Source organism: Leguminivora glycinivorella, chromosome 16 (genome assembly GCF_023078275.1).
Source record: "Leguminivora glycinivorella isolate SPB_JAAS2020 chromosome 16, LegGlyc_1.1, whole genome shotgun sequence".
Classification (NCBI taxonomy): Eukaryota; Metazoa; Arthropoda; class Insecta; order Lepidoptera; family Tortricidae; genus Leguminivora; species Leguminivora glycinivorella.
The window spans coordinates 17,803,027-17,826,816 of record NC_062986.1 but is presented as its reverse complement, the minus strand read 5'-3'; the positions used below and the strand labels follow the sequence as shown (position 1 = coordinate 17,826,816).

Sequence of the window (23,790 nt, the reverse complement as noted above, 5' to 3'; positions counted from 1 at the left end):
ACTTATAACAGAGAGGGGTGTTAGGTCAGTCGCCATTTTTGCCGTTACGGCGCAAACGCAGATACTTTGTCGCGTCACAGTAAAGCCAATTGAGTGCTTCGAAATTCGCAATTTTTCAACTCCGTCACTTTGTCCCATTTTTTCCACCGTCACATTCAAGTCAATTTAGTGCTTCGAAATTCAAAATAAGATATGTGTTGTTTTTGAAAGATCAGGAAGAGTAATTAGGTATTTAGTTTTTTTTTTTTTTGTAAGAAGCAAGTGAAGTGAAAATGTTACGGATAATATTGTTTGGAATAGTGTTGCAGCACGCTTCAGGGGTGATATATGAACTGACTCGTAAGTATAGTACCTTCATACCATATCTTAGAAATTTAAGTAAGTACTTTACTAATTATGTATACATATATAAGTATTAAAAAAAGAAATTCAGTGCAGGACTACATAGGACAACCGCGCCATGTTTATGAAGACTTCCTTTTAGAGGCACGGTTGTCCTGTTGGCCATTTTTTTTTTCAAAGTTTTCCACCCCACTTTTCTTGTAACATGGGTATTGTTCACGCAATTCATAATCAGAATCGCGAGGTTTTTCGATCCACCCCACTAATAGGAGAAAAAAAATGTCCCACGATTTCCATACATTTTTCAAATCTTCCATTCCGTTACCGCCATACAAAATGTATGAAAAAATGGTAACGGAATGGGAAAAAAACCTTGGGACACTTGTTTTCTCCTATTAGGATTGATATAGCTCGCGATTTTGGGTGAAAACCCCATAAAATTTTCCAAATCCAAAAAAAGTAGGGTTCACAACTTTAAAAAAAAAATGGCCCATGTGAAAAGTTTACATGTCGTTTCAATTATTTAGTGATCAGCAAAAAAAACAGCCTCTCAAGGCGACCGTATTGTGATTAGTTATTAGCGAAATATTGATATAGTAGTCAATATAATAATATTGCCACTTTACAAAGCCTCCTATAGTACGAATCCTGTCAATTTCCCCCTAATAAACCCATCGTTAGGAATATCTGGTCTCAAAGAGGTTAACAGAATGTCGCTTACGAAATGCTTTTGACTTGTATTACAGCTTTACAGCTATTTCAACCAAATCCTAAAAGCTCGATACAATACATGCTAATTTATTAACCAAGTCATGAAAGGTTGTCAGGCACAATTTTGCTTTCTTAAGCGTTTTCAAAAGTATCAGAAAAATTGCATGTCGTAAGCGACAGTCTCGTGGAATGCCTCTAAAGCGTTTTTTACGGAAGGGCGCGCGCGTAGTATATTATACCCTGCGTGACAAGGACAGCATTTTTTTTTTTTTTAATGTGTAATTTTTAGCGTGTAAGCCGCGCGTCCCGGGTTCGAATGCAGTTAAGGGCAGTTATTTGTGTGATGAGCACAGATATCTGTTCCTGAGTCATGGATGTTTCCTATGTAAGTGTAAGTATGTATCTATCTATACCAGTCTGTATATTGTCGCCTAGCACCCATAGTTTGAAATTTACCCATTTCATTAAAAAAAAAAAAATTGAAATTTTGAATTTAATTCGAATTTAATTTTGTTTTAGTGTAGTTTGATTTTAAATTAATTATAAACAATAAAACTAATTGCACTGGGATATCATAATTTTCTTACAATAATCATACTGGGATATCATAATTTTCTTAATTATTGAATTTTATAGCTTTGATTTTGAAATAGTGTAATTTGTAAATTTTAAATAATGTAACGTAATGTAACAATAATATGGACTGTTTGTCTAAATAAACGAATACAATACAATAGTACAAGCTTTGCTTATTTTGGGGCTAGGTTGATTCTGTGTAAGGTGTCCCCGAATATTTATTTATTTTTATTTTTTATTTATTTTAATACCATCGCGCTGTCCATGTAACACAATGTTATAAGTTTTTTTAACATTTAAAAACAGCCAGTGTGGGAACACCATATTCAGCCACGGATCCAAAAAAGAAAATATTTTAAGACGATACAGGAGCGAAAGTGCTACAATGGAAAGGAGCCCCCCTTTCAATTTGGAAATTTTAGTTAAATATATTAACTAGATTTATCGAAAAAAAATTGTCTGTTAACGCTTTCGACTATGAATTGACTGAGTATCATCTACTTTTATCCGCCACACCTTTTTTGCGCCATAATGAAAAAGGCCGTTTTCGGAAATTTTTCATTGGCTCTAGTGTCTTTAAAAATAAAAATATCAAAAAATAAATAAATAACTATTTATTACTAATTCTGTGTTGAAAAAATCATTGCACTATCTTCAAAAACCAGGAAGGAAATAGTCGAGAGGGTTTGTATGGAGAATTGACCCCTCCTGTATTGTCTTAAGTTTTTTGAAAAAGGTCTTTCCGAACAGTCCCAGTCAGTGTTATGAGTAAGGTGCATTAGAGTAATCCCGAACGACAGAAATGCGTTGGTAATTCCGAAAGGGGAATCTTGATATGATGGTAGTAATGGTGATTTTTACTTTGCGACTTTCGGAATTACCCTAATGCACCTTAAGTGATTTCTGTTGTCACGAATAAATCATTTTATTCTGTTCTTATTCTGTACCTTATTTAAAGGTTTTCTTAAATCGCAATAACGGAACCCTTAAAGTTTTGTGATGTCATTGTCCTCGGAAACAATAGAATATTTTTTTATAAATTATGTTTTTTTTTTATTATTATTGTAAATGGGCTTATTTAATCTTGGCCACAGACTAGCCAAAGGCAAAGACGTGGCCTACGATGGAGTGAGCTCACCCAGAAGATGCCTGTTCACTCTTGATTTGAAGGTTGCCGGGTTATAATGAGCTCGGAAATATAGCCGCCGGCAAGGAATTCCACTCCTTAATATACGTCAGACACTTTAGCACAACTTGCCTTGTCGCGCGCGTGTCCATACATCAAGCGCGACTTCAAGTATGGACTCGCGCGCGACAAGGCAAGTTGTGCTAGAGGGGCTGATGTAGGTATTTGTGAGCCTCTACTTAGTCATGACTTACACAGATTGAATGAGTTCTACGTTAAGATAAAGAAGGCTTATGTTATGGGTACTCAGACAACGATATAAAATAAATAAAAATAAAAATAAAATAAAAAAGCCTTATATTTCTTACAACTTATAAAACGATAAAATACCATTTAAACTTATTTCTACATAATCTAATCTAATACATTTTACATACTAATACTTTTAACTATTGCGGTTTGTAAGAACCCCTCGCTACTCGAAGGTGAAGGCCTCCTCTAGTGATCTCCAAGCGTCTCTATTGTTTGCTTTATGCATCCATTGATCACCAGCAAGTCTTACTATGTCGTCAGTCCATCGGGCTTTGGGTTTGCCTTGCTTTCTCGTACCTGATGGTCCCTTCCAGGTGGTTAGTCTATGAGTCCATCGGTCGTCTGTCATTCTAGCGACGTGTCCGGCCCAACGCCATTAAGATAAAGAAGGCTTATGTTATGGGTACTCAGACAACGATATACAGGGTGTAAATCTCTTAACGGTGATGAGTAGACCCCGGATTGTTGTCGCGATGACGTCACAATAGAGTGATTTGGGGAGTAAATGGAACAGTATTAATTAATACGGATTTATTTAGATAAGATAAGATATGAAATATCATATATTATGGTGTTGATGAATACGAAATTGTTACTTTTTTTTTGTATATTATGGTTTACCCTTGAATCGCCGACAGACACTTCTTCGAATATTATTTCAAAGACAACGTTTCAAATAATTTCATTTCATCGACAGTTTATATCGTAGAACAATCGATACAAGTAAAATCAAACCGTAGACTTTTATTTCGTAGATAAGTTATTCCGAGTATACTTTATATCGCGGTATTTCGTTTCGTGTTTTTTCATTTCATTTTGTTTTACATTAAATACAATTCGTTACGCATAACATTATTTCAATTATGATTTTTCCTAAAATTTTACAATTTGTAAACTGTTTGATTGGTCACAGTTCTAACCTAACCTAAACCTACTTTAAAGAAAAATCGTCATTGTGTGTGGGGTCGCTGTTCTTACCTAACCTAAACCTACTCTGTAAACTGTTTGTTTTTTTGTGTGGTCACAGTTCTAACCTAACCTAAACCTACTCTGCAATACGTTTACTTCTGTGTAAATCACAGGTCGAACCAAACCTAAACCTACTCTGTAAACAATTTGTTTTTGTGTGTGGTCACAGTTCTAACCTAACCTAACCTACTCTGCAATACGTTTGCTTCTTTGTAAATCACAGGTCGAACCTAACCTAAACCTACTCTGTAAACTATTTGTTTTTGTGTGTGGTCACAGTTCTAACCTAACCTAAACCTACTCTGCAATACGTTTGCTTCTTTGTATATCACAGGTCGAACCTAACCTAAACCTACTCTGTAAACTATTTGTTTTCTTGTGTGGTCACAGTTCAAACCTAACCTAAACCTAATTTAAAAGCCATTCGTTATTGTGAAGGTCGCAGTTCTAACCTAACCTAAACCTACTTGGTAAGCCGTTTGTTTCTGTGTGATCACACTTCTAACCTAAACCTACTCTAATATAGGATTTTAGCCAATGGTCATAGTTTAATTAAGGACGTATGTGATGTGCCACGATGAAATCGACAATTTGAATTTTCCTAGAATAAAAACATCTATAAATGTGTAGTACGACAAATAAGACAGTTTTGTAATAATACGTCGAATAAATGAATTGCGATGTTTTGTAGTTCTGCTATTTGAAGTACTTTGAAACGAATCAGCGATGAAGAAATATTAGTTGAATAGTATTTATAACAACTAAGAAAATTTCAAATAAATAGTAGTTGAAACAAAATTACTCGAAACAATTTTACTCGAACTAAACTTTCGATGATTTGTTGTCGATGAAATGATATTCGATGAAAAGTTTGTCGGCGAAACAAGGGTACACCGTATATTATTGCGAAACTTCCTATAAAAAATATAGACGTTGCTCTTTCGTTAACAGACTCTCCGTAACAGATCAATAGTTTTTCTAAATGACTTGCGGTTAGGCTACGTCTTCTAGTAAACAGTAGAAATTTAAGTTTTGCAGTTATATACCTACCAAAAAAATTATATTGATAAATTCACTGGGAATTTTTTTATGAAAAAATTTAGGTTTTTGGATGTACCGTAAATGAAATTATGTTTTTCTCTGGTGAAATTAATATACATTTTTATCTTATCATATAATTTATGTATCATTTTGTTCTACCTGTCCATTTACTCCCCAAATCACCCTATTGTGACGTCATCGCGACAACAATCCGGGGTCTAGTGGTGAGTATAGTATAGGACATAAGAAATGTAATTAGATAGGTAACTTTTACTTAAAATTGAAATGTTTTTTTTATCCATACAATATCGGGAGCACGACAAAAATCAAAAAGGTAATCTCGGTCTATATCCCGGTCAATATAAGTCTAATGATAACCGTGAATCGGAGCGGACCCCAGGCTCCCATGAGCCGTGGCAAATGCCGGGATAACGCAAGGAGGATGATGATAACCGTGAATCATTCTCAAAACTCTTTCTATATTATATTTTGCGCCTTGTTGTGAGTTTCTCTAAGCCACTTTTACTATTGGCTCGTGTTTAAGCTCCAACTTCCCGGTCCGCCGGCGCGTCGGTCAGGGACGCTCCGGGCCTTCGGCCCTACGCGGAGCTCGGCGTTCGGCCTTCGCTGGTTTTCGAAGCTTACCGTATTGATGTCTGCCGTAAAGTATTTACTTTGCTTAAAAAAACATTTTGTCGCCGCACGTAATACAAAGACATGTGTCATCACGGTGTCGGTCAAAGTTGACAATTATTTGCAAGCAAACAACTTGAGGCCATTGTAAGAAACTCTAGGAAATTGATATTTATGTATTTTCCGAGTAAATAACCTTGACACAAAAGTGTTATTTGTTCAAAATATACTAATCTATGTAAACTGTTAGTCACAACTTGTGATGTAGAGTTACAAGGCGGTCTTACCGCTAAAAAGAAATCGAATTACAGACAACGTTTATGTAATGATGCATGTCTTGTCAATAGTAACATTATAATTTGTAGTTTGTGGTAGTAACTAACTATTTTGAGTTGTAAATAAATACATACATACATACATACAATTACGCCTGTATCCCATAAAGGGGCAGGCAGAGCACATGAACTGCTCAAGTTTCAGTGCCACTCTTGGCAAAAAGAGGTTGAAAGAAAACTAAAATTGTGACATTGCAGTGACAGGTTGCCAGCCTCTCGCCTACGCCACAATTTTAACCCAAATCCCATGTAAATAAATAATATGTACAATTTCACGGTATCCCATGAAAGGCATGAAACTACTTTACAGTGCCACTTTTGGAAAATAAGGGGTTGAAAGAAAACGAAACTGTGACATTGCAGTGACAGGTTGCCAGCCTCTCGCCTACGCCACAATTTAACCCATATCCCACTCCAAAATGGTAAAAATAGTTGACTACGGAACCCTAAAAACGAAATAGGTAAATAGTTTTATAAAAGTATTCAAACATAAAAACAATTTTGCGTACATTATCGATAATTAGGTACATAAAAGACGTATATAAACGTCTAGTCTCCGCTGACGTGTTACGTCTACGTGACTAAAACCGTAAAATACATAATAGTACATTGTGCGACAAGGGGACGAACTTGAATATTACTAACGAGAGTAAGTAAAGACTCGAGATTGTAATATTCATCTCCCCGAGTTACGCACAATGTTTTTCATCACACTTATTTATTTTAATTTTATACAAACCGAACATTAAATTTAAATTGTTTTTCTAAATTTTATTGTAAGAATATCAAAGCTAAAGAGTTCATATTTTTAAATTGTTGGAGAGATTTATAGTGGTTATGAAATCGCATGTTAGTAAGGCCTATTACGTTATGTACTATTTTTAGTTTAAGTTTATAATGTTAATGTTGTTGCTTTATATTTTTGGTTGAGCAATAAAACCATTTGGCATTGTGGACATTGTATATATTTTTTTGCCTTTTCTAACAACATTAAGCCCGGATTCCCGGGGCATATCCATACTAACATAATGATTGAGGTCGTTCACCCCATGTCGAATCCAAAAAACCGATCACTTCATTACTATAATTTCTTTTTCCCCTCACTAGCTCAGAAACACGTGTTTTGTCCTTTAATACCAGCGGGTAAAAACGCATTTTATCCACTAGTGGGTAAAGTAATTTGACCTTGAATAAAGTCAAATTAACTGCTTTTAAATTGATAAAAGTAGGTGAATTTAGTAATAAAGATGATTTACCACCTGTGGAACTACTGGAAGCAGTGATAAACGCATTTTTTGCGTTGTAATTTCCTCGCTATAGGGAGGGGAAAAGTTTTGTGTTACACTCGGGTGCAAATGTATTTTACTTCTCGTGTGTTAAAAAACTCGCAAGTTCAGGATTCTATTCTCGAAATACTCGCTTCGCTCGTGGTTCAACTATAGAATCCTTTCGCTTGCTCTTTTTTCAATTCCACACTCGGCGTTAAAATACAACTTTGCCCCCTTGTATAACAAATAACTATTAAAACATTTTGACGTAAAATGTGCTTATCTAAAACATTACTGCGTGCAATAGCACATTTAAAGTGCGGGTGATGAAAAATAAATAAATGTAGTACTGTTATTTGTTTTCAGCCCAGGAGTACGATGCGTTACCAAAACTGACCAAGGTAGACGAATATGCGCCATGCATGCGCGTTCCTGGGGACGCGTATTGCTTCGTCAGCGCTCAACTGTATGGGAATCTGTCGGACCCCTTGTTTCGCACGTTGGTGGTAAGTCTAGTCTTAGTTGAGCATTTCTTTTTTTTTTTGCCACTTTTATGAAGTGTGATATTTTTGAAAAAAAAATGCTATTTCTACTCAGAATTACTAGCCTTTTCAGTCCTAGTAGTTAAAAAAATTGTCCCATACGATTTTTTCTTATTTTGTTACCATTTTCCGTACATTTTGTATGGGGTAACAAAAGAGGAAAGTAACAAGAATGTATGGAAATTCTGGGACACTTTTTGTCTCCCAGTGAGATTGAAAGTACTCGTGATTCTGAGTACAATTGACCTGAAATTCCCTAAAACAATAAAAAAAATTTGGCAAAAAAAATAAATGCTCAGTTGTCAATTGTTAAATTGTAAATAGTCAATCTAGTTGTTGTAATCTTGTATAACTAGCTTTATTAACAGTGTGTGAACCTGCCTTAAAAATCTATATTATTCATGGTCATTAATATTTCTTGTATGTGGGTAGCTTTTGCACATTGTATTTTTTCCTCAGTCACACGTTGACCACGAATGCTGTAAAGTGTTCGAAACTTCGGGATGAATTGTAAATTCATTATACGCGACATAATCCGTTTCCATAGTTTTATTTCATGAGTAACTGTCGCGGTAACCGAAGACAATATTAGTTAATCTAGATTTAGGTAAACAAATATTGTACGCCTGACAGGCCAATTTTATTGTGGTGTGGTGATACTACCTACTAAAATATCACCTATTATATTATGTAACCGTCCTGTACACCTATAATTGCAATAAATGATATCTTATCTTATCTTATCTAGTTGTTTACCAAAACATCTATAACTAGAACCCGCTTTAGCTTCCTATGAACCAGACTCATTTTTGCAATGTTAAATTGGGAATACTATTGCAGTCCAAAATTGGAATTTATTTTGATCTTTAGAACTCCGGACTTCGGGGTTATAGTTCTCTCGTCTAACCCCCTTATTCATAAACGTACTCTAAAGTTACCAAGCCGATAAAGTTTGTCTGTCTCTTTCCGACGTATTGGTATGATAGAAAAGGACAAACGAACTTTATCGGCTTGATAACTTTAAAGTACGTTTATGAATAAGGGAGTTAGTCGTCGTACCCCCTTATTCATAAACGTTCACTAAAGTTATCAAGCCGATAAAGTTCGTTTGTCCCTTTCTATCACACCAATACGTCGGAAAGGGACAAAAGAACTTTATCGGCTTGATAACTTTAGTGAACGTTTATGAATAAGGGAGTTAGTCTTTAAGTGTCTACTTGCTCATTAGTATTACATTAAGTCAAAATCGTTTCAAGTTTACACTTGACCTTACGGTCACGTCGAATTATCATTTCGCCAGACTTTTTTTCAACTAAAATTCATCGTTACATTAGCATTGTAATTATTAATGAATAAGTACTTACATCGCCTTGGCAGCGAAGTATTCGCCGGGTTAGCTAGTAAACTATGTAGTTATTTAGATAAGTATTAGATTTAAGTTTATTGGTCCATCCATTTTACTGCATATCTGTAATTTTACTTACTAAGTTTTACATTTCCATTTCGTGCTGTGTTGATAAATAAATATCTTTTTATTTTATTTTTTATTGTACGATCGGGTAGTAAATGATGCGGATTTGATGATGACTTATTGATTGTTGAGCATGTCTTTCTTAATATTGATCATTTAAATATTCCCACACGTCTGTGTGTGTGCGTGTCACGCTGTCTATGTGTGTGCCTGTCTGTAGCATCGTAGCTCCCGAACGGATGAACCGATTTTGATTTAGTTCTTTTTGTTTGAAAGCTGAATTAACCGGGAGTGTTCTTAGCCATGTTTCATGAAAATTGGTGCATTATGTCGGGGTTTTTTTTTTTTTTTAATTTAAATTTTGTGGTTAGCCGGTTCTTTTAACCGTAAAATTATTTCAATGTTAGCATAACTTTACTGTCTTACGACAATTCCTTTTTTTTTACAGGAATACTCCGCAAACACCATAACCCATTTCGACCACACCCACATACACCGGGGTATCTGTCCAAAGAAGTCATGTGCGAAACACATGGAGGCCTCCACAAACCTGACCGAGGTGGTCGAAGCTTGTCTCAACGAGACTTTGACCAGAGACTACCGTCTGACCGCCAGAGTCTTCGAAGCCTATTGCGAGAGTTTCTCAAAAGGGTTGAAATTAGACAGTGGGGATTATGCATTCTTGTTGGTTGTCCTAAGTTTTATAGGGCTGAATGTTATGGGGAGTGTTTATGACTTCTTCTTTGAGTCTGGCAAGGATAAGTTCGGTAAGTTGATACTTATATTTAATCAAGAACGATTTAATACTGGACTGACAAAGCCCATACAAAAATGCGTACCCCTGAAATATATGGGCCTTTTAGGCTTAAAACTAGAAGGCGCTGTTCGCAGCCTGGAAGTGGCCATATTTTCCTCAATTATTTTTGCGTGTTTTTATGTTTTATAAGAACAAATGACATATTTATTTATTTTAAAATCATGATGAAAAAAATTTTGTAGGCATCATCAGTGATGCAGTTATGATAGTATTTAATAGGTGGCGCTAAAAAAATCGAGGTACGATTTTTAATATGAACTATGTATGTAAATCCTATCAAAATAATATGCGTGATATGCGTAGCGTAGGATAAGTTTCTCAAGAACCAATAGCTACGCATCACTTATCAAAGAAACTCAGCAAGCGCTCAGCACAACTGTAGCCTTCATCTTTCTGTTCTTTTATTTACTGACACATAAACGTTATGTGTAATTGTGTATCTAATGCATCCTCAAAATAGTCATAACATGAAACTGTAGGTAAATAATAATAAAACTAAAGTAAATTAGCGAATTGGCAAATAAAATTTTTTTTTTTTTTAACAAAAAGACAATGTACACAAGCATATACCTAATTAAAGTTACGCCAAACTGTAAAACAGTTTGTTGGCGATTATGTTTTCCACATTTCGTTAAAAGTAGGTACCTAAATTATAAAATAATTAAATGTGGGCAAAAATAATCATCTATAAAAATCTGCTTTTCAGTTGGCAGATGTCTTCTATGCTTCTCTGTAAGGAAGAACTGGCAGCGTTTGGCCGCCCCAGGCAGTTCTAGCCCCATGCAGCAAAGGATCAAGTCCATTCACAGCTTCAGGTAATTTAAAACTTGAATAAGTTAAATTTAAGAGGATACAGGGATAAATTCTCCATATAAACGCTCTCGACTATTTCCTCCCTGGTTTTTGAAGATAGAGCAATGATTTTTTCAACACAGGTTATTATTGTATTTGTCTGTTTCAGACTGTTTTGATTTTTTTGATATTCTTATTTTTAAAGACGCTAGAGCCCATCAAAAATTTCCAAAAACGGCCTTATTGATTATGGCGCAAAAAAAGGTGTGGTATTCAAAGTTGGTAACAATGAGCCAAAAAAACTAAACGGTCCGTCACAGATTATTTCATTGTTATTCAGATTTTCAAATTTTGTTACGATTGATTAAGTTTTGAAGGAGAAAAGATTCGAGAGCGGATACTCGATTTTAAAGATTTTTTGGCAATATCTCTTAACTGAGTTGTTGTGAATGGATTTTTTTTTTCGATAAATATAGTTAATAATACTATAGTATATTTAACTAAAATTCCCAAATTGAAAGTAGCGTCTTAAATACAGGCACAGGTGCATGTAAAATAAGTGTGAGGTTTACTCGTAAATCTTTGTCGTTTTATAAATTGTAACATTCCTATTACACTATCCTCCTGGGTCCTGGTGCCCTCGTACAAGTACATAAGGTACATAACTTTTACAAAAATAAAACAAAGTTCTAAATTCAAAAGCACAAAAAATTTGCCAGGAATCCAGGAGACTGTACACATATATGCACTAATGAATTTTCTGAGCAATATGTACATAGTTGGCAAGGCTGGCCTTGTCTTAAACCCAAAAAATAAAAGTTTATGTTGCATTGATCAGAATTTCTTTAAATTTTCCTTAGATCTCTATTGTGTATTAAATATTTACTTAAATAATGTTGTCTCTTCTTCTTACAGAACAATCACTGCAGTTCTGGTGATTTGTGGTCATTCGCCTATCCCCAGTCTTTTGAATGGCAAAACTCCACAGTTTATGGAAGAGGTAAGATAAAAATGCATTCCAATATTTCCAATTATACACTATGTAATGTTTAATTCAGGACTTTATTGAGTTTTTGACGTTTTAGAAAACGTTATTTGATAGCGTAGAGAAAGTGAAAAACGTCCCAAAAGATCGTTAGTACTTTGAAACAATCTCATATCTCACACTCCTACTCAAAGTAATTCTACATGCAGCTCAAACATACCTATAGTTACAATATTTGTCTTCTCATTGAAAGAAGATGAATGAGATTTTTTCAAAGTAGTGTAAGTACTTTTGGAAGCGCTGGTAGCCTAGCGGTAAGTGCGTGCGACTTTCGTTCTGGAGGTCGCGGGTTCGAACCCCGGCTCGCACCAATGAGTTTTTCACTCATGTGCGAAATGTCATTTGATATTTGCCAGTCGCTTTTCGGTGGAGGAAAACATCGTGAGGAAACCGAACTAATTCCAATAAGTCCTAGTTAACCTTCGGGTTGGAAGGTCAGTTGGCAGTCGCTTTCGTAAAACAAGTGCCTACGCCAAATCTTGGGATTAGTTGTCAAAGCGGACCCCAGGCTCCCATGAGCCGTGGCAAATGCCGGGATAACGCAAGGAGGATAGTTTAAGGCCTGTATGCGTAGCCGAATGCGCAAACGCTCACGATAATATCTCTTTCATAGCTATCAATCTCTATCGCTCTTGCGTTATTGGCGCGACAGAGCCAGACTACATTTCTGCGGCGTTTCGGTGGCGTTTCGCGTCGCAGCAATGCCATTCGGCTACGCCCCCTGAGTTCGACAGGGCGTGCAGCATCCTATGCAGCGTTTTGATGCAGGACACTTGTATACATGAACTTCAAAACGTTAAAAGATCATGGCAGAGAGGAGCTAATTTAATTCTTTCGTTGGAACCTGGAATTACGCTTTTAAAAAACATTGATGATTTTTTTTTCTTGCAGACATACCATAATTTTCCGTTTCACCTGTTCTTCGGCGGGACACTGATCGTCCAGACCTTCTTTCTTTTATCCGGTTTCCTGATGGCGTATAATATTCTACTGTCGGAGCAAAAACGCCGACCTAGTTGCATGAACCTGCCTAAAGGCATACTTTTAAGGTGGCTGAGGTGAGAATACAATACAATACAATACAATACAATACTCTTTATTGCACACCTCACATAGTTTACAAGTAATGTACAAGTAAACAAAACAAATTAAACAGAGGTAACAACAGGCGGTCTTATCGCTTAAGAGCGATCTCTTCCAGACAACCTTTGGGTACTGGAGTTAATATAATCAGAATATATGGTAGGTGGCTCTAAGAAATATGAGAAGTACAATTTAAATACAACCTAACAATACAAAACACTCATTCAAATAGACATACATAAATAAGTAAGGTGTACTCGGATTTATGGATGTATGTTTATGTATGTTTATGGTTATAAGGTGTACTTGGGTAATTCCGAACGTCGAAAACCGTCGGAAAATTCCGAAATTCAAATGATAATCACCCGTGATTCCATAGTAATAAGGGTCCCTTTTCGGAATTTGCCGACGGTTTTCGACGTTCGGAATTACCCGAGTACACCTTATAACCATAAACATACATAAACATACATCCATAAATACATACATAAAAAGGTTTAATATTAATAAAGAAACATACAACAGTGTCATTCATAAAATGTAAGGAAGGGAAAGATAGTATTCTTTAAGATTTGATTTAAAAGAGGCAATAGATTAAGAAAGTCTTAACTCAACAGGGAGAGAGTTCCACAGTCGAATAGCTTGGAAAGTAAATGAACGATGAATGAATGATGTTTATATTGTACTTACATCTTTATATGTGTCCATCACAATTAACAGTAATCAACTCTGGCCAATACGGGACCTAAAAATTTAAACTCAGTATAAGGAACCTGCAATTGAGCATTTCTTTTTTTTTGCCAATAAAAAAATTTTGATTGTTTTAGGGAATTTTAGGTCAATTGTACTCAGAATCACGAGTACTTTCAATCTCACTGGGAGACAAAAAGTGTCCCAGAATTTCTATACATTTTTGTTACTTTCCTCTTTTGTTACCCCATACAACATGTACGGAAAATGGTAACAAAATAAGAAAAAATCGTATGGGACATTTTTTTTAACTAGGTACTAGGATTGAAAAAGCTAGTAATTCTGAGTAGAAATATCATTTTTTTTTTTCAAAAATATCACACTTCATAAAAGTGGCGAAAAAAAAAAGAAATGCTCAATTATTGGAATACATTTTGAATTATTTAGCTTTTTGACAAGCAGTCTAAAATCTATACCAGTAGGCTTAAAATAAAAGTGTCTTTGGGTCGATACTCCAGCGCTGAACTGAGCAGCTATCAAAATTTCAACCGAGCTAGCAGAATTTTCCACCATACGCTAGAAACATCGATCCAAAAGCCGTGAGTTCGTCTGACCCAAGGAAGTAATTTTTCACTTAAATTTTGGCTGTTCCTTATAAATGAGCGGCATCATGTCATTCGAGATGTATGAGACAGCCAAATTCTTTGCGATTTCAGCATTGATCCCATAGTAAAAGTTGATCATTATGACCTCAAAAGTCAGTAAGTATGCAAAGTTTGAAAGGTCCTTTTAATTTCACAGTGTATAGCTCAGTTATTTATTTACTTATTATTGTTTTTCAGGTTGACTCCACCCTACGCTCTAGTTATGTTCTTTGTTATGACCTGGATGAGGCATTTAAGTGCTGGTCCATTTTACTTGGTAAGTACGTTAATGTTTAATTTAGTATTGGGTTAAAAATCGAAACAAGATGTAATTATATTAAAGAAAAAATGAAAATAAAATGAAAATGAAATAATGAATGAATGAAGATGGCAAATAGAAGATAAATTTTGACGGCTTCCGCTGTGACGGGGTGGCCTAGGGGTTCATGGCGTTAGCCCGGATTGCTTCGCCACTGGTGGTGTCCGTTATTTTATCTTTGATATATGACATCTTGTTTCGATTTTTTAATTTATACATATATAGTAGTGTGACTACTTAAAAACACAAAATCAAAATATTTGCTAAAATGATTTGATTTGTTCCCATAGTAGGGTTAATATTGGGTTATTTTATGGAAATCTTTTAGGTATTTATATCTGAAGTGAACATGAAACAAATTGAAACACACAAGTAAGGCAGTGATAGTGTACATGAGGAACTATAAACGCTACTGCTTAGACCAAGTAAAATAATAACATCACCTATTTGGAAATGCGACTCCTCATTCCTGCTATGAGAGATCAAAGTAACACTTTTCTGTTCAAAGATTTCATGGAGCCTGTAGAAAATATTAACGCAACGAAAATACTTGGGATGTATGCAACTTTCTGTCGACTAAGTTGTAGGCTATTTGAACGCCATCAATGACATTTTAAAACGATTTCGTGCATACATTTTCCTCATGGGTGATGTGAAAAGCAGAAAAGTTACATGGTAGCAATAAAAATTTCCAGTGCATAAATTACAGCTTCATATTCATGTATATAATAATATATGCCATATCATCGCGATGTCCTCAATTTTATTTTCATGTCATCAAACATACTTGGCACAATATAGATACCTACCCAAGCAATGACTTACAGTGAATAATTAGTTGTGTAGACACGTAGTCCATAATCCACTACCATCAATTTTTTCTCGGAAACGGTTAGTCAACAATAGTAGTCTCAGTGATTTTTGACTGAGACTGACCAAAATATGGTACCTAAACCATATTTTTTTGTGTGACTACGTAAAATACGATAATTTAATCTTCTATAAATATATAAAAACTGACTGACTGACTGGCTGACATATTATCAACGCACAGCCGAAAGCGCGGGTCCTAGAGATTCCAAAATTGGCACGTAGGTTCCATTTACGGTGTAGAGGAGAACTATCAAAAAAGGATTTTTCAAAATTCACCTTCTAAAAGTGCTAAGACAGCCAAACTTAAGTGGGATTGGGCAGGGCATGTATGCCGGATGCACCCGGAACGGTGGGCCAAAGTGACGACTGAGTGGTTACCGCAAATTAGCCGGGGCAGAGGACGACCAAAGAAGAGATGGCGGGACGACCTCGACGTATTTTGCAGAGACTGGCAAGAGCGGGCATCAAACCGTGAGGACTGGAGAAAGGAAGGGGAGGCCTTTGCCCAGCAGTGGGACATGGTGCCATAGACTAAAAAAAAAAAAAAAAAAAAACCTTCTAAAGGGGTGAATTGGGGGTCCAAAGTTTGTATGGGGAAACATGATGAATTTGAAACTATTTGCACGTTAAACGTTTGAATAAGATTACTTTTAGTACGCGTGCGAAGCCGCGGGAAAAATCTAGTTTACCTCGGAATTTATTCAATACTGTAAATATCTGTCTTATTTTACAGAAAAGCGTGACGTCAGAAGCAGAAGCCTGTCACCGGGACTGGTGGCAACATCTGCTGTACATACATAACTATATCGACAACTCGCAATGCATGGCTCATGCGTGGTAAGTTCTAGCATCATCATCATCATCATCACCATCACCATCACCATCACCATCACCATCACCATCATCATCATCATCATCATCATCATCATCATCATCATCATCATCATCACCATTTGCTTCCTTGTCGTATCCGACAAAGGCGACTCCATTAACAATTATTGTCCGGCTGATGGAATGCTTGCTCTGATCTGGCTCGCAAACCCAAACTTGGTTTTGAAGATGCGGTCACACGTTGCGCATTGGAGCTGTCCAGACGGGTTGCGGGTATACGTGTAGGAGGGCTTACGGCCCAGCCACGACATTGGTCTAAGCGCGGCAGCGGCGAGCGGCAGCCATACGTGCGAATGAAAAGTCCCATCACTGTGTTTCGCTTCAATGTATGGCCGCCGCTCGCCGCTGTCGCGCTTAGACCAATGTCGTGGCTAAGCCGTTAGGTTGCGTACTTCGGATATGGCGCTTAGCATCCATATACTTATAACTTAACTTTTGTGACATAAGTTCTAGCATAACATAAGGATGTGTAAATAGTCAAGACAAAGAAGTAAGTGAAGCGCTGGTAGACTAGCGGTAAGAACGTGCACCTTTCCATCTGGATATTGCGGGTTCAAACCCCCGGCGCATACCATTTTTTTTTCGACATGTGGAAGATGGTATTTCTAGTCGCTTTCTGTTTACGGAAAACATTGTGAGGAAACCGGGCTAACTAATCCAAATAGGGCCCAGTTTGCTCTTTCGGTTGGAAGGCTAGATGGCATTATTTCCAAATCATGGGATTGCCAGGATTGATGTCAGGCACTTCAATTATTATTCGCGGCAGAGCACATTGAATAAAATCCTTAAATTTTTATTTCAAAAATTGTTTTGCATCATTCCGAACTGTCGACTTTGCTTTGGTTCGCTTAGTGTACGTTAGTAGAATGCTAAAACGTGATTGGTTGATGAGTCTTCATCACGCAATTGATCAGAATAGCTTGTTGCCTGACTTAGATTACACGCTTGGCTCGGATTCGAGCAGAATGGCGTCACTGATAGGAATTTCATCTCAAGTGTTGACAACGATTCCTAAAAATGTTTTTAATATTCCAGGTACCTAGGAGCCGAGTTCCAGCTCAGCATTGTCGGTCTCCTGGTCTTCTGCGTGCTGCACAGCAACCGCGTGAGAAAGATGGCCATTGGCGTGGTCATGGCCGTAGGTCTGGTCGCTCCAGCCGTTCACACGTACTACCAGGACTTGCATGCTGTGCTCATTATATCGCCTGAGTAAGGACCATTATTTTATTTACCTTTTCAATTTGGATTCACATCGATTTAAACATTTGCCGCAGTGTAACGTATGTCTTTCCCACCACGGAACAATGGTATTCCGAACCTTTGGGAGGCGTGCGCGGGGCCGAAGCCAACACGTAGGAGCGGATGTTGTCCTTGCCCGTATCATGGGACATGCCGCAGTGTGTATTACTGCTGATTGCGTGATAAATATATTTTTTTTTACTTTATTGCACGAATTTCTAAAAAAGAGTACAAACGGTGAACTCAACGCCATAAGGCATTCTCTACCAGTCAACCATTGTATATAATATTTTATTTAAGTATTTGAAATCAGACATTTCTCAAACTTTCATAACCCTAACCTTTAGTTTAAGTTTTACTTATTACCTTTTTAGTTTAAGTTTTACTTATTTTATTTTATTAAAACTGCTCAAGTTGTAGCAGGTACCTTTTTCAAACGGAATCCTAGAGTAAATTTCAAAAACAAAAGAGAAACACAAATGATGACATTGTAGATTGTCGTTTTGTACTGCCGTTTGATTGAGTCGATATTAATTTTTATATAGTAGACTGCGTAGTAGAGTTACCCCTGTTGTTTGGAGGAACATTTACATGTTCAGCATCCTGTATTTATCAGGTTGATTCTTCTTTTAAATTAATGACATGTTTCGTTTCAGAGTGGCAATAAACTTCTTCGTAAAAGACCCGACGTTCAACAACTTGTACAAGCGCGGGCACACCAACCTCGTCTGCTATGGTCTTGGACTAGCGATGGCCTATTATGTCTATGGTTTGAAGGACAGTGACTTGGGAGCGAAGAAATTCAAGGTAATGTCCCAACTGAAGAGGTATGGGAGAAAAAGCTTAATGTCTGCATTTAATTCCTGAAAATTTGATTCCTTGATTTCAAGCTCCAAATGACAGTCTTGAACGACTTGAACCCTGTTTTTCATAACTGAACTGTTAATGCATTTTTTTATTTGTTATATGTTTTAATACATGGCCTTTGATCAGCTTTTGGATTCTCCTAATATTAATCTTAACACGTTCGCGGACGCTCAGTCACCCCTCTGGGACACCAATATTTTGTATGGGAATTTTTCGACTGCTATAGCATACCTGTCCTTAGACAGCTTATATTAGGGTTATTATGTGACGAGGAACGCTATAGCATTCGGATGCTATAGCATACCTGACAAAATACAGAGTTAAAATGTGATCTTATGTGACACCGTATGCTATAGCATACGATCCATAGATGGTGATACAGCAGATTCATTCTGTAGAATCATATCAAATAAAACATTTAGTGTTTCTGGCTGCGGGGATGATGCCCACAAATAAAAGTATAAAGCTTGTTCACGAATACAGAGTTTTTTGGTACAAGAAGAATTGTCTAAATGTGTATCTCCTACACACTCTTTTGGAGTACCTAACTTTCGTCAGAACTGTAGTCACCCGTTTCGTCATTGAGACTAGAATAATGTTTGTTCAAACCTGCTGTTGTATAGGTGCTAAAGGCCTTCATTTGGTGTGATGATTTCTGGGTAGAACTTATCCACTACCTCTCACTACGCGATGATTCGCCCAGCTTTATATGCTATTTTACAAGCATCTAAACCAAGTTCAAGTAGTTAAACACCAACAAAATTCACTCAAAAAGATATAATTTAACGTAAACAGTCAGTATCAACCAGAAATAGGGTTTATTCACAATTATATGAGCAAAGCAATGACTAAGTACGAAGGAAATTACTCAAATAATATGTGTATACATGCTTCGGTTTTCTTAATTTATCGTAACCAAAATCACGGTGTATTATTATAAAACGACAGTGGACATGTTTGTTAACAAAACCGCAACACAAAAATATATATAAACTGTAAAAATAATTACTTATGATTTTTTAAACAATCCGTAAAATTGCGTTTGCGCTCGAAATTTGGCCACATTTCACGGGCCAACTCCCGGTGACACTCGCGGGGCTACTGCGCAAATTTCCATACAAAGAGGTATTCTATAGCATACGCGTCACAAAAAGGTGAACTCGATCTGTGACGCCACAGCATATTTTTTAACTGCGATAAAACTATGTAATGTTGCAGTATGCATACTATGATTCTAGTGAATGGTAGAGGAAATGTTGGTGAATAATATTATACTGTGAACAAGAAGATTACTAAGCAAACAGACGCAGAAATTCAAACCAAATAACGTATTCTATAGCATACGCGTCACCAGAAGGAGTACAAAAACGTATGCTATAGAATACGCGTCCGCGAACGTGTTAATATATTTTTTGAACTTATTACTACTATTAAAGAATACCTATGTCTTTGGAGTCTCTACTCTACTCAATTGTGTTTCACTTTCACCGCTTAGCAACTCTTGGTACACATTTTGTAGTATCTGCATAAATCTCATGTCTCTGCATCGGCTACTCGTACCTATGTCCCTATAATATTTATTTGTCTTCTTCCAGAAATACCTGCCACTCTACTGGTCTCTCTTCCCCATGATGCTTGGCGTCGTGCTTGTTGGCTACGTGTTCTACATCGACGGCATCGTCATCCCGATAGCCGTTCGAGTCGTCTACTCGAGCGCCATCAAGTTTGTTTTCGGCTTCGCGACTGCTGTATTCATATATCTTACCATCGTAAAGGTTGACAGTAAGTATAGTCAAAACCTTGAAGATTATTTTGCTAATCCGCGAATAGGTGACGTGCTAGTTAATCAGTGCTCACTCGTTACACTTGCTTGCGTGTTTTAGATATGATGATGATGATGTGATCTTGTTATCCCTCACTAGGGACATACGGCTCTTAGAAGTATCTTTCAATTTTCTCGATCCTGGGCGGCTGATTCCAAATCTTTCCTGCTTAGTCCACTTGCGCCAGCCTCCTTCTCCACTCGTCTACTGTCAGGTGCTAGTTAGTCAACAGAGACCCTGCTTGGACAGTTGGCTGTCTGCTCTACGCAGCGTGTTTTAAATATAAATGCAATTAATGTTCCCACCTAAATAAATATAACAACCCGCCTCCAAAAATACAAAACTCGATTCATGTTGGGCCTCTACCAGGCATCCTCAGAAGTTGTTGACAATAGGACATCCGGCAACTGACACGGGCACTGATACTTTAGGTAGGCCATTGTACAGAAACCGCCTTGATGCATAAATGTCACAGTAAAAAACTTTTCTAAAAACCATAAAATGTATTAAGCTACTTCATAGTTTATTGCATGTTAAAGTGCTGCACTCTGGCGGCAGAAAAATTCCATAATATTTCATATTTGTATCATATATCATAGGTAAAGATATTACTATAGTATTCTTGTCAAATCCATATATGAATGAATAAAATATAGTTGTGAATGTTTCATGAATGAATTGTTTTCAGAACCGTTCCGCGCGTTTCTCAACTGGGGCGGATGGGCCCGAATCTCGCGGCTCACCTACTTCGCTTACCTGGTGCATATCCCTATTCTGAGATTTGGGACTGGAAATGTTGACGAATTGGTGCCTATTGGGGTCTTTTGGCTGGTAAGTATCAGTCATAATTATGGCCGTATTCTCAATAATAATTATTAGCAAATTATCTCAAGGCAGAGCAGAATACATTACCACTCTTAGCAAAAGGGTTCAAAGAAAACGAAGTATATTGTCCAACGTTGCGTTGTAGGTTGCTAGCCTATCGCTCTCAGCACAATTGGACCCATGTCCAACAGTTGACTACTAAGACACCCACGGGAGGAAGAGGGTGGTTAAATTCTTAACCGCACCCACAACCCACGCCGTCCACACGAGGAATTATCCACCCAGTGACTCAAATGTAGGGTCGGCCCACTGACTTTATCAATTCTTTAACAACTGTACATACATATACATACAATCACGCCTGTATCCCATGAAGGGGTAGGCAGAGCACATGAAACTACTCAAGTTTCAGTGCCACTCTTGGCAAATAAGTGTGCTTGTGTTGCTCGTGTGGTGACGGGTTAATAATTTCACCACCCCCTTTCTTCCCTTGGGTGTCGTAGAAGGCGACTATGGGATATGGGTTAAACTGTGGCGTAGGCGAGAGGCTGGCAACCTGTCACTGCAATGTCACAGTTTCGTTTTCTTTCAACCCCTTATTTAACAACTGTGGTAAAAATTAAACGCCAACACAAAGGGCTAGTGGGTTGTGAACGGTCACTGATGGTCAAGTCTCTGGATCGATGGTCCTGGGTTCGAATCCCGGTAAGGTCATCTATTTGTGTGATCAAATCCCCCCGTATAGATTTACCATTTTAACTACGGGAATTTCATAGTTATTTGTGTGATATTTATTCCTGAATCATTGTTGTTTTTTATGTACATATTATTTAGTAGGTATAAATGTATCTGTAAGTACGTGTATCGCGTCCAACTACTTAACTACGCTTAGTTTTGAGACAACAGAGTCATATGTAAGGTTCCCGCATGTGTTTATTAATATAATTGACGAATCTTGCACATTGTCCACAGCTGACCAACTTCCTATCATGCCTTTGCATGGCGTACAGCCTCGCTTTTCCCCTCTTCATCACCGTGGAGAGTCCTCTCGCTGAGCTGGTCAAGGTGACCTTTGTGCCGCAAGCCAGACCTGCCCAGGAAACTAAGGCTAACAAGGAGACTATTGATGAAAAGCTTTAGTCACTGATTAATCAAAGATAGCTAGATAGATAGATAGTTGTAACTGCCTTTGAGGAAACTCGACTGGAGAACCTGGACCAAAAGCGCCAGCGACGGAAGTCTCGCCCTAAACTGTCCTACGCATATACATAATTATAACAAGGGCAGCTTTATTGCGCACAGTGCGACCGAATACTTCAAACGAAGTTTAGTTTTGCGAGCCATATACGTGCTCATCAGAGAAATTTGTAAAGGTCGCCGTTGTCGGATACGACATGGAGGACTATATATACCGGGTGCCCGGTAATTAATGGACAACCTTTTAACCACCAAGAGGGCACCTTATACTGGTCCAGAAAATCGACTTTAAGGTTTAGTAAAAGTCGCCTGGTTTTCGAGATTTTCACACTTTTTAAAATTTTAGGTAGTATTAAAATTTTAAAAATTGTGAAAATCTCGAAAACCAGGCGACTTTTACTAAACCTTAATTTCGATTTTCTGGACCAGTATAAGGTGCCCTCTTGGTGGTTAAAAGGCCTGTCGCCTGGTTTTCGAGATTTTCACACTTTTTAAAATTTTAATACTACCTAAAATTTTAAAAAGTGTGAAAATCTCGAAAACCAGGCGACTTTTACTAAACCTTAATGTTGATTTCCTGGACCAGTATAAGGTGCCCTCTTGGTGGTTAAAAGGTTGTCCATTAATATCCATTGAAATTTTAAAAAGTGTGAAAATCTCGAAATCCAGGCGACTTTTACTAAACCTTAAAGTTGATTTTCTGGACCAGTATAAGGTGCCCTCTTGGTGGATAAAAGGTTGTCCATTAATTACCGGGCACCCTGTATATAATCAAATATAGAGGTGCTAGGCTAAATAAATAAAATAGTTAATTTTCTCAGTTGCTGAACAGATGTTAGTCAAAACACTGGTTTGAACTTTACGATTATTGCACATAATAACTTTTAAATCGGGAGTCTTCTCCGACACCACGTGGACAACGCCGTCTCTGAAACGTTGGAGGTTGGATGTCAGTTTAACTGTAAATATTACGTGATTAAGTACCGATTTAAGAGTTATTATATGTTAATAAATTTAAGGATTGTAACATATTATTATAATATTAATTATGTTGCTATTATCCTGTCCATATGCATAATTTAAATGGTATTTTTTTATTGGCTAGTGTGGTGTTTCTGTAGTTTGTACTTTGGGCCGGTTGTACCAAACCCTATCGAATTTAACGTTCTCAAAAAATTTGGGGGTTCGCAAAAAACGCATGTGCGTTTTTGAGCATTTCTTTTTTTTGCCATTTTTTTATTTTTATTTTTTTAGGGAATTTTAGGTCAATTGTACTCAGAATCACGAGTACTTTCAATCTCACTGGGAGACAAAAAGTGTTTCAGAATTTCCATACATTTTTGATACTTTCCTCTTTTG

At 37.0% G+C, this 23,790-nt stretch overlaps 1 protein-coding gene across 1 annotated transcript; it reads left to right on the top strand.

The window, feature by feature from the left end:
* The first annotated feature begins 1 nt into the window (after position 1).
* On the top strand, positions 2 to 22,744 carry LOC125234555 (nose resistant to fluoxetine protein 6-like). Its single transcript, XM_048140839.1, has 13 exons — positions 2 to 339; positions 7,680 to 7,819; positions 9,775 to 10,093; positions 10,850 to 10,958; positions 11,851 to 11,935; positions 12,872 to 13,038; positions 14,596 to 14,674; positions 16,323 to 16,426; positions 17,516 to 17,689; positions 18,376 to 18,526; positions 20,182 to 20,368; positions 21,098 to 21,240; positions 22,207 to 22,744. The coding sequence occupies exons 1-13, from the start codon at positions 273 to 275 to the stop codon at positions 22,372 to 22,374; spliced, it is 1,893 nt and encodes a 630-aa protein (XP_047996796.1). The 5' UTR covers positions 2 to 272; the 3' UTR covers positions 22,375 to 22,744.
* The last annotated feature ends 1,046 nt before the right edge of the window (positions 22,745 to 23,790 follow it).

What these genes read in the sequence shown, in the direction of transcription:
- LOC125234555 (XM_048140839.1), top strand. Translation starts at nt 273, where the DNA reads ATGTTACGGATAATATTGTTTGGAATAGTGTTGCAGCACGCTTCAGGG. An exon ending in CTCCACAGTTTATGGAAGAG is followed by an intron (nt 11,936 to 12,871) that starts GTAAGATAAAAA and finishes TTTTTCTTGCAG; the next exon opens with ACATACCATAATTTTCCGTT. An exon ending in GTGCTGGTCCATTTTACTTG is followed by an intron (nt 14,675 to 16,322) that starts GTAAGTACGTTA and finishes CTTATTTTACAG; the next exon opens with AAAAGCGTGACGTCAGAAGC.